Source organism: Capra hircus, chromosome 10 (assembly GCF_001704415.2).
Source record: "Capra hircus breed San Clemente chromosome 10, ASM170441v1, whole genome shotgun sequence".
Classification (NCBI taxonomy): Eukaryota; Metazoa; Chordata; class Mammalia; order Artiodactyla; family Bovidae; genus Capra; species Capra hircus.
In genome coordinates, this window is record NC_030817.1 from 13297931 (window position 1) to 13310108 (window position 12178).

General features: G+C 42.9%; 1 protein-coding gene across 8 annotated transcripts in view; it reads right to left on the minus strand.

Annotated features, from left to right (window-relative positions):
* The window catches only part of NRXN3 (neurexin 3), a 1815686-nt gene that overhangs the window by 1312135 nt on the left and 491373 nt on the right, over positions 1–12178 (minus strand). For all 8 annotated transcript variants that reach the window (XM_018053902.1, XM_018053908.1, XM_018053900.1 and 5 more), the window contains 2 exons: positions 9778–10079; positions 3483–3644 (listed from right to left, as the gene is read on the minus strand). In XM_018053902.1, the coding sequence (XP_017909391.1) occupies positions 3483–3644; positions 9778–10079 (464 nt within the window). The remainder of the gene's footprint in view (positions 1–3482; positions 3645–9777; positions 10080–12178) is intronic.

Genomic DNA, 12178 nt, shown 5'->3' on the forward strand with positions numbered 1-12178 from the left:
GACGTCTTATTATCTCCACGTTATGGCTTAGGAAACTGAGGCTCACTTAAGATCAGTGGCTTACTCCAGGCCATAAAGGCAGTAAGAAAGCTGGAATTCCTAACCAGGTTTTCTGATTTTCAAACTTGGCATTCTTTTCACTTATACTATGATGCCTCCTCAAAATCTTTTCAATCCTGTTCTTCCCAGAAGGGGTGCCAACGTATTTCTTTTAGCCATGCTGGGCTTTTCTATGTAACACTTATCTCATATCAGATAGCTGGCAGGTTCCTGAAAGATTCGACTATTGCCATGCCAGGATGTTCCTTAATGATTCCAAGAAAGTCGCATAGTCAAGTGTGCCTAAGAGCATTTATCTAAAGATTTTTGTTTTGTTTTTTTTTCTTTACTTACAAACATGTGATTTCATTTAGCAAATATTTATTGAGAGCCCACTAGGTGCTAAGAACCATTCTAGGAGCTGGGGACACGGCAAGAACAAAAGTGAGACAGACACATTAAAACACAAAAACACGAAGAGGAACAAGTATGGATTTTGTGATGTTTAAGTGGATACAAACCTTGAATTGATAACTAGGATGTGCAAAGTAGAACGCAATAATTGGATTATGTCATGCTTTTACGCTGGTATTAAATTAGAAGCTGTGCACACAGGTGAAATCCACAGATGCTTTAACCCAAGTGTGGAGCCAGAACTTAACTTTGAGTAAAGTAACTGTAGTTCCAAAGATAAAAACAACTTTGTGCTACAAACTATCAATGGTCCAAAAGATAAATCCTATAGTGTCTTCCCCAGGTCCCCATTTTGAAACAAACAAAAACACATAAAAGCACCCAGCTCCTAGAACCACAAATGGCCAGAAATGACAGAAAGGGGAAGAAAGAGATATAGAAGGGAAGAAGAAATTGGAAAATAACTGGAGACTGTCCTAAAGGAAAATAGTTGGAAGTGGGTAAGTGGGATTTATCAAGGAGCAAAGTCCCAACATAGCTGGGAGCTTTTATTGTTTACTAAACTGTCAAGAAGAAATGCCAATAACAAGAATTTACTAGACCTGCCCACAGAAAAGTGAATTTTAATAATTAAATGGAAAGAAAGAATATGCTAGGATTTCATTAGACTCAAAGTTATCTGTTTAAAATACTCAGACAAATGAGAAGCCTCCCAAGTCCCTTAGAAAGACTATTTGATACATATATAAACGAGAGATGGGGCAAAATTTTAGATTAAGTCCTAGTTTTGCTTACCAATTCCTTCACTGTCTTGGAATTCCTTCTGACTTGATCTGGCTTTAAGTTCTGCTTAGCTACTAGCTAAGATGTGTATATTTTTATTTACACATAAATAAAATAGGTTATTTTTATTTCTGTCATTGACACTGGTTTTCAGAAGTATCTTTGATTTTTAAGCTATTAAGTGCTACTTTTCATAGACTTTTGACGCTGTCTGCTCTCTACATGGAGACAGTGGTATGTGTGTGTGTAAATTTTATTTACTTAAGGCTCTCCATGGATAAAACCATCAGAGATATCTTCATACTTTTATGATGCTTGTTTCAAAATATTCAGGGGCATCCTTCTTGACTGACTGATAGATTTGCAGTTGGGAAACTGCTCCTTGTCTCAAAAAGCTTAATTGTGTTGGGGTGGGAGGGGGCAGCAGTTAAGGGGGTTGATGAGTCCTAGAGGCCACCCCTAGACGCTGTCCTGGAGAGACTCCAGGTGGTTCAGGGCTGTTTCACTACATAAACCGATGCGCTCTGCACAGTACTCAACGCCTCATTCATTCCTGAGCCACCAACAAGGAAACAGAACATACCCATCTATTTCTGATGAGAGGGCAATTCCAATGGTGTGTAATTTAACAGTGTTTAAGACTCTTTCAAGGTTCATTAGTCACTGAGAAGTTTATACCTTTATCCTATTCAAATGGGAGTAAATCCCAGGGAAGAAGCGTGCTGTCCACCGCAATTCCGACAGGAATGACCTGTGTGGTCCCCGTGGTCAGCAGAAGGCTAGATCATGTCCAGCAGAGAGGAGAACACACTATGAGTTTTCCCCTGTCATTTTTCCTTCAGACCAAGAACAATACGCAGCTGTACTTGGATTTTCCCCTCCTTTGTCACGTTTCTGTCTTACCCCTTCCTCTCAGTGTACACATGGTTTATTGCAGCAAGGCCCAGCTCAAACATCATTTCTTCTCCAATACTGACTCCCACCTAGAATGTATCTGCTTCCTCTACTCAGTTAGAGCATTTCATCTGTGGCACTGCACACAGTGTCCTGAACTGTAACTGTTTCCTTAGAAGTTTCATCTCCTTTCCCACATTATAAATTCCTCAAATATGCAGATCATGGTTTACAAAAAGCCTTTATATTTAGTTATAGCCAAAAAAAAAAGGTACCCAATGATGATTATTTGATAAGCGCATCCATTCAATGCTTACTTATTATGGACTTGCTCTATGCCACGCATGACAGACGCAACTCCTGTCTAGACACAGCTCACAGCTGAGTGGCATGAGTGAATCCATGCATGATGCTGTCTCATACGTGACTAATATGCAACCAATTTCAAGTAACCAGAATAAGAATGAAACATGTGCCCCGAGAGGAGATTCATAACATGTCACAAGGGATCTTTATTTACAAGAAAGAACAGTGTTAGCTTCTCAAGGAATTTCCCCAGGGGCATGGTATAGATATCTTAGGCAATCAAGCTTAGCTTAGATTAAACAAGAAAAGTGTAGTGCGCTGTGCTGATGACACTGTTTGCTGAAAGAATCCAGCAAATCAAGTCTGATTCCTTTTGCCTCAACAATTGACCTTAGAGACTGAACTTACACTCGACTCAAGCTCCCTTGCTCTCAGACAGAGGTCTCAACATATCAGCTACAATAGTAATAAATGAGTAATGTCAAAACCCCACTGCTTTCTCACAGCTAGCTAGCTCTCCAGGAGGAAAAAAAAAAGGAAAAACCAGTTTTCTGGGCCTTAATATTACATTCTGAGAATTTTTCTTCATTTCAAATAATGAGACTCTTGGGAACACCAAGCTCAGCAAAGGTAAAGTAATACATATGTTATGTTTTAGACAAGACACACAACTGTAAATGGAGCCACTTTTAGCTAAGGCTTCCTGATTTGCCGAGTCAAAAGTACAAAATCACACTTTACACAGGTCTATATCCTTCTGACTTCAAAATCCTTTCATCTGAGTTATTTAATTTCATTTATGAAACACAGCTACCTGTGGGGATCTGGTGATCATTAGATAGATGAGCATACAGGATCACAGGGTATTTAAGTGGCAAACCCATGGTCCTGTAACCGGTCCAAGCTGGGATCAAAACCCGGAGCCTCCACTTCCAAGTCCGGAGTCTTTTCTGCTACAACTTTTGACCTCATAGATCAGAGGACAGATTGAGTCATTGAACTAGAAATTTCATTTGTGCTTAGACAGTCAGAATGGGTGAACTCACCTCTTTAAGGCAGCCCATGAAGTTGTTGCTGACGGGGGAGCCTGGCAAGTCAGCGGTACTTGGGCTTCCTCCCACGTAGAAGAAGTCATCTGAGCCCAGCATGGTGTAGTCCTCTTGAGTGTAGCCTGTCGTGGTAAGGATTCCATCCACAGAGATGGTCACCTGGTGGAGGGACACAGGGACAAAAGAAATCCCAACAATGACCTTAAGGTCCTGTCACAATCCAGGGGCTTGCCCTACCTGTGGCATCACTTTCATTAAGATTTGGGTGAGGTATTCTTTCTAATTTTGGTTTGATTTTGATATGTGCAGCCAAGTTCCATTTTCTGGTCTGCCTCCCTGTGGCCCAAGCCTCCGGCGTTCGCCTGCAGACTCCCGGGAGAGTTTCTCAGAATCGCCAAGCTGAGCGGCTCGCTCTGCCCAATGCCCTTTTCAGTCAGGCTAGAAAATGGAACTATCCTCAGACGACATCACTTGTCTCGGTTCATTGGTAGAATGATGGCTTACTTTTGAATGATTGTAATTTACGGTGGTCGTGAGAAACAGCGACGGAGACGTTAGACGATGGGGTTTGTTAGGGGGTTGGCCTTTGGTTGTTGATGGTTTTTGTTTCTTTTTTTCTTTTCTTTTTCTTTTTTTTAAATTTGTTTCCTTTTGGGCTCATACCACACTGACAAACATGCATTCAGGGAGGGAAGGAAAAGGGTCTTGAGTTTGATGAGTCATGGGTGATACATGCTGTGGACTACCCAGGACATCAACCCCTGTCCTCCCTTGACTGCCATCACCACCACCCAGGGAAGAAATGACCCAAACCAAAAAGGCAATGCTAACAAAAAGAAAGGAATGATGAGGCAGAAGAGCCAAATAAATAAATAATAATGTCCACCAGAAAGAAATAGCACCCATACACCCAACATCCATGAAAGGAGCAGAGGGCTCAGAGAAAAGATGAGGCCCCAAAGCGTGCACACACCATTCACTGACACACCCATGCGGAACTTATCTGGAGCCAAGAGAGAAGGCAGAAGAACAGAAGGGAGGGGCGTGGGACCAGGTGCAGAGAACGAAAGGAAAGAACCAAAATCCACTTCATACCTACATGCACTAAATCAACCGGAAAACAAGATGGAAGTGAGGAAAGAAAACACACTCAGCACCAAAGGGTCATCTTTCCCGTGCCTGCCACCTCCCTTACTAACAAAAAAAAGAAAAGAAAAAGTCCAAACCCAACCCCAAAATATATGAAGGATGAGAGGAGAACAAAGAAGGGTGGAGACAAAAAAAAAAAAGAGAGAGAGAGAGAAAAGAAAGTGGTGTGGGCTTGATGACTGGTAGGTTGTTAGTGGCGAGGAGGAAAATGAGGAGACAGGTTCTGATGCTAATGGGGAATTCACGAGACAGGAACATGCCATGCAGAGTTTGTATGGAGCACACAATTGGCGGAGCTCCCTTTGGCCGAGGTGGGAAGTAAGGAGCAAGAAGGGAAAGGAAGAACACAGGAAGCAGAGTACTTTCCTCCCCAGATCACCTGTGGCAGCCACGGCCACACAAAAGGGAAAGAAAAAAGGGGGATTCAGGAGTTTGGGGGTTGGGGGGAGGAAGAAAGTTGGAAGAGTTGAGGGGGTAGGAAGACACGGAGAGAAGAAAGTCCTCACCAGAAATCTCAGTTGCCCCTAGTCTGTAACTTAGAAGTTGCAAAATAAGAAAACAAAATGAATTTAGCTAAACAAAGAATATTTCTTTAAAAAAAAATTTTTTTTAGGAAAAAAAAAATAGTGGAGAAAAGGAAACTGTCCCGACCAAAGTCATCCAAATGTTGTCAGGACAGGTGCGTCCCCTTCCATTTTCTTTTTAAAGAAAAAGAAAGGCTTGTATTTCATTCAACACCAACAACAAAAAATTTTTAAAAAGAAACAAGTCTAAAGAGGATAAAAGGGGGGTTTGGGGAGGAAAAGGGGGGCAACACACGGCAAACCCAAAAAAAGAGACAATAAGAATGATATCTACCAGACAATGTAGTTTGTTTACCATAGCGTGTCCGATGCCTGAGTGCTTTGCGGAAAAGGGGGAAGAAAGGAAATTAAAAAATTGTGAACAGAACGATTGTTAATTAAAAAAACTAAAAACAAAGATGAGTCGTTAGGGTGTTAGTACATTAGTCGGTTAGTAAAATGACACATTGCATGAATGATCTTGGGTTAGTTTTTCAAAAAAAAGGCACCCAACACAGAAAAAGAGAGTGGGGGAAGACAATGAGACCAGGACTCTATGGAAAACCTTGGCGCCCGGCTCGCAGCCAGGCAAGGAGCTGCAGCCCACCTTGTCGTCCGAAACTCCCCGCTTCTCCAAACCACCACCAGATCAGACCTCACCCAGGTCGGAATTAGCATCATACTTACTTTCCAAGGGCTCTTCTGAATGAACACTGCCCCCACGCCCTTCCCACCCTCAGCACATATACAATCCACCTCTCCTGAAAGAAAAGACCCCCAAAGTTTATCATTGAACTTCGGTAAATTGATAAATAGAGTTGAAATACCCGTACTTTGGGGATTTTTTATTTTTCACATCTGACTCTGACTACATGCATGGACGATCATGACTTTCTCCAAGAACAAAAAGAGCTTAGAATGTTTCCGGTTCACATCGGGCAGCTGAAGGCCATATAATGTAGCTCACTCTGCGTTTCCAGAGGTAAATTAAAGATCCACAACTGCCTTGACTTGGGGTGCCTTTGCGAGGCAGGAGGGGAACTTTCTTCTCTTTCCTGCCCTCTTGGGTTAGAGTAACTGTGTCGTTAGAATGTGTCAAAATAGTTCGAGTCTTCATCATTATCCAGTGATGCCATTATTTGGTGTATTCTGCTGGAATGCCTACTGTTGGCATCGTGCTCCCCTCATTCCTCGTTAGGAATGCCTTTCAAGCTTTGAAGCAATTTCTTGCATGGGTAGCAGAGAGGACTGGCAGGTTAAACGTGATTACAGAAGCCCTATGATTAGTCTCTTCTTCACAGCTTTCAAACGTTAAATTGCCAGTGCACCCTGAGCTGGGAAGCTGGAGTAGATAAAGGTGGGTAACTCAGTTTTATGCTTGAGGTTTGATTAAAGTGGCATATCGAGGTCAAGCAAGTCCTGTGATGGTCATGACCTTGGACTCAAGGTCATGGACCAAAAACCAAACCAAAGCAAAAAAACCCCACAAAAACTCCTTACTACCTTGGTGCTAATCCTGGTGATGGTTTGGAACAAATAATCCATATTCTCTTCATTACTCAGAACCCTCAACCAAGTACCTGAATTTGGCCCTGTGTGCTAAGTCGCTTTAGTTGCGTCCAACTCTCTGCAACCCTATGGACTGTAGCCTGGCAGGCTCCTCTGTCCATGGGGTTCTCCAGGCAAGAATACTGGAGTGGGTTGCCGTTTCGTCCTTCAGGGGATCTTCCCAGGTATCAAATCTCCATCCCTTATATCTCCTGTATTGGTTGGCGGGTTCTTCATTACTAGGGGCCACCTGGGAAGCCCGAATTTGGCCCTGACTTAACCTAAAAGCTACTGAGCAAACAACACTTTCACTGACTGACTAGCCCCAAAGCAGAACCACGAGTAGATGACCAAAAAGGAAGAATGGGAAAAAGCTCTGCTCCATTTGGTATGGAAATTCCAATAAAATTTCCTCAGGTCAACCTTTACCACATAAGCCATTCGCCCTTACAAAAAAAGCAGATATGGCTGCCATCAGCTCATCAAATATTCATGAAGTGATTACGTTTAATTGAAATAGACGAGGGCTTCCCACTCCTTCAAACGTATCCTAGGGAACTCAAAAAGTGGTTATAAGTGTATTTTATGGGAAAAATAATCATCTGAGATGACTCGGGGTTGAAAGGATTCTATTCGCAAAGTCAACTCTGCTTTTCTGAGGTATTTCCTCTTTCAGTAAATTGCATCTGGATGCAAAATTCAGTCCAAATTTCAGCAAGGTCTGAATTTAGATGCACTTTATCAAAAAGATTCATGCTCCCTCTGCCAAGAAATGCCCCCAACACCCTCCAGCCTCACTAGCCTTGTCTTGAGAGCTCTTCTTAGCTGCATCCTTAGGGACAGACAGAGGCAATCACCTTCGGACAGAACGCTCGGCCTGTAAATCATGTGCGTGTTCCAGCGAGTCTAGCACCCAGACCACAGATGAGCTCATAACCCTCCTGGAACATAAGGTGCTTTGCATATTTAGCCACCACACATGGCTGGGGAGGGTTGTAATCAACATCTCGCAAATGGAAATTGGAGTGGGAAGGTTAAATGGCTTGTCCAAGGGCACAGAGTAGAGCTGGGGCTCAGAACTTGGAAGAGAAACCTTCCAGCATGGCTTTCCTCTGCTTATTGAGACTCAAAGAGCACAACCCATATTTGAATCACAGTCTGGTCTGTCCCCATTCCACTGTTAAAGACTGAATTAGGGCCCAACTCTATTTGAGAGAAGTGTTTTTAGTAGAAATGAAAGTGAGCCTTTTCTGGCTATTTGAAATCATTCTAGAATGGCAAGGAAGCATGCGGGGTGGGAGAGAGATATAGCAGCAGAGCAGCTGGTGAGAAATACAACCGGATTCTGTTGCCCAGGACAGGAAAATCTCCCCCTCCACTGACTGATGCCAGAAGGGCGTTACTGTGTACTGGCCAGTGGAAACCAACAATAGGTCCTATTTCACTTTTTGGTCTAGTCTCTACAACTCAAACATTTCAAGCCCTTATATGTTAGCGAATGGACATTTCACTTGGGCTCTCTTGGCAGCTGAGAGGGTCTCCCCTGTAAGTGCAGGTGGGGAACGATGAGAGAAAATGTCAGCAATAGAATTCTTTGGCCTTGCAGGAGAAATATTAAATGGTAATTCAAAAATATTCGATCTATGTGTATTAGGATGTCTGGGGACTCTTACGATTTGGCAACTGCACCATAGATAAAATAAAATAGCCAACCTGGGGCTTCCCTGACATGCTTAAGCGTGGAAATGGGTGTTTCGAAAATTGTATGTTTCTGCTGTGGGTGGGCCTTCTCCATTTATTTAGCGTTATAAAGGAGTTACACTTTTATCAAACAGAAAATATATGCAAATACCTGTCACTTCTTATGCCTTCATGTTTACAGAAGGCATTAAATCAATCATATTGCAGAAGAAAATTTGATAAGCACCTTCTTGAATTTACATAATGCTTTCTGATTAATAAAGGATGAATGCTGTCCAACTGGGTTTAATGACAAATTCACAAGAAGGAAAAACAGAACCTGGAAAAGGCAGTCTCAGGACAGACCTTGACTTTTACAGGAAGTGATTTTAATCTTTTCCTGATGTGGGCTGGTGAAATATTATTATTGTTGCTGTCATTTTATTATTATTAGTTATGAACAGTAAACAACTTCACTTGGCTATGGTTTTCTGAGAGTGTTGTCACCTGACGGAGTTGCCTGCTTAGCATCAGCAAGCGATGGGAGTTCTCAAGCACGTACAGAACCAGGAAAGGCTGCTCCAAAGTTGACTTTTTAATGTGGGTCCTTCCACTTTCCAGGCCTCCTAGTCAACTGAAGAGTCTCGGAGGTAGAGAAAGGGGCAATAAAGTAGCAGCAAGGAACAGAGAAACAAAGGAATTCAGAAAGATTCCAGCTAATTCCCTCCAAGGCTAGAGGTTAACACAACAACCAAAAGAATAAATTAAAGAATAAAAATATTGGTGAATTACTTTACAACACTGTAAAGTAATTAACCTATAATTAAAATATATAAATTTATATAAAAAATATTGGTGAGGGGCTGGTAAATCAAAAGGAAGAGGAAAAGAAAATCTTTCTCTGGAAGAAATTAAAATTATGGCATCGCAGCAATGGCTAACTTACTTAAAAAACAAAACATACATTCAAAGAAAGAGGAAAATCTACCAAGCTATAGAAATAAAATGCTGTCCCTAACTGAATTTAACAATAATACAAGGTACAAATGTAATCAAGAAGATGATAAAAAAAAGAAAACAGAATAAAAGAAAAGTATTTTTAACTTTTATTATCTATACAACTGAATAATTTTTCTTAAATAACAAGCACACATGGAGAATTGAAGTAAGAGGAGAAACATACTTTAATCGTTATCCTTGTGAAATTGTAAAGGCTGGGAGAAAGCTTGGCAAATGCACACCCATATGGTACCTCTACCCTTCTCCATGGAACCTAACCCATCACCTACTTCACGCTCCCTCCCCAGCCCCCTAAGAGGAGCCTCCGGGCACTCTCTGCCCTCAGCCATTACCTGCCGGAGGTTGCGTGTCACTTTGACATCATGCCAGGCGTTGTCATTGAATTTTCCATTCACTGGCTCCACAATGGCCTCAAAGGCCCCGGACCCCAGGTTAATGACCAAGGAGACCGCGCCATCCTTCAGAGCCAGGTTGACATAGTCAGCCGACTTGCCCGTGTGCAGGATAAGGCCATTCCGCTGCCAGGTCTTAAAGGACAGGGTGATCTCATCACTGCTGCTCTGGATCGGGTTCTGAGACAGGTCGTAGCACAGGTACTCTGAGCCTCGGAAAGTGGCCACATTCTCCTCTCGAGCTGCAGGGAAAGAAAAGGGGAGAGCGGTCAGCACTGGACTGGCAGGAGCCTGGTCTTTGCAAATACCAAAGAGGGCATGCACACCTATAGGGCACTGGCCCTGCCAGGGGCCTGATGCCAGGACAACACTTCTTCCACCTCTTCCACAGGATTGTATCTAAGGACCAGGGAAACTAGCAGAGAAGCTGTGGGTTCACACAAGGGCAGAAGACTAAAACGATGATGCAGGAAGGCTTGCTGCCTTGCCTTCAGATTTTCCCAGAGAAGAAACTAAAGGGAAAATTCATGCAAAACGGTCAAGTGAAGCTTATGTTGCTTTTGCATCAATATCGGCTTTTCAATGCCTGTAAAAGGGCTGGTTTAGAATGGATAATTAACTGTTCTGACAGAGCGTTCTTTAGCTCCAGGTACCTTTTATTGACCAATAAATAAAAATCAATTACCCTGAAAGATTTGGCTCTAATTTCTATCCATCGGTAACATGGCTAAGTTTGGTTTCCATGGTACAGTCCTGCGCCCAGTGGAACAGGACTGGGTTTCTAAAAAGGAGGTTGAACCTGAGAAAATGACTGAGCAGATGAGGAAAAGGGAACAGAACGGACTTTGAGAATATGCTTTGATATCACACTAGACAGCAATGCCTCCCTTTTATTCCAAGGGACCACTCCCTGAAGGTCTTTGAGGTGGCCTGGTCAGGCTGTCCTATGGAACATCTCTCCATAGGACCAGGGGTCCACAGAGCCAACATGGTATCCCACTGGGACCCAGACTCTCTTTCAAGACCATATTCTAGACACTGGGGAACTATAATTTGCTACCGAAAGAGCCCCAAGTGTGTTCTCAGGGCTTGTGCAGGCCTCTTCCCTGGATCAACTTTCTGAAGGCAAATCATGCTTGCCAGTGTATATACCTCAAGGTCTGAGGACTAGCCCTGGGGACTATTTGTACAGGTCTACGCAGACCTTGGCCATGTGGGTGAAGGAACCCATGTGCATTTATACCAGACCCCTGTGATGAGCGATGGAGCTGAGAAGGGGTGAAGGCCACAGAGCCAACCAGAGGGGCAGGCTCTGCCTATGCGGATATTTCCTGAAGTAGCACTCCCAGGAGTCTGGAAATGCTACATGTGAACCTGACTTAACCGAGTAGTTTCGAGGATTTATTTGTAAGGCAAGAGGATAGAAAGTATTTGATTTAATTATCTGTTGATTTATAACTTAGACACTCAGCATGCACACTCCCATTTGTCCTCTTGTCAGGCAACCCCACTTAGAGTGGATGGCTTCCCTGGTGGCCCAGCAGTAAAGAATCCGCCTACCAATGCAAGAGACTAGAGTTCAATCTCTGGGTGGGGAAGATCCCCCGGAGAAGGTAATGGCCACCTGCTTCAGGATTCTTGCCTGGGAAATCCCATGGACAGAGGACTCTGGTAGGCTACAGTTCATGTGCTCATAAAGTGTGGGATACGACGCAGACACTATACAACCACTTCGTATCAGGGTTGGTCAAAAGTACCTCTCAATAAAAGGAAATGAGCGATAATACAAATTTAGATATGCAGTTTCCCTTTAAAGAGGGATAGGGTAGGGTGGGGCTACAAAGTAAAGTTGAGGAAATTCTATTTTTCCTTCTAGACCTAACCAAAGCTAATCCACCTTAACTCAGATCCTTATCAACCATCATAGCCCTTGGGAAACTCCTTAAGGAAAATCAAATAAATATTTTCTTATCATGAGATAATCATCACTTTCATAATATGAAGAGATGACCACCCAATATATAGTATTAAGTTCATCATAGCATCACCACATCATTAAAATGTGAACTCAGTGTCACACTCCAAAGAATGAAAAAAGAGATTGTGTCCTGTATCTTCCAGAGGGCCTCAGGGATATGTATACACCTGCCCATTTCTGTTTGCACACACTCTGCTATAAGCAAAAGGGACTCGTCCACCTCTAGGTGACCGTGGTGTTGCTTACACATCTAAGTAGTGAGTACTACTCAGCACATAACCCATGCCAGATGTATTTTACCAAAATGAGACCCCCCCCCCAAAATCAGAGTAGATATTTGGCACTACATCTTTGAAACAGGTC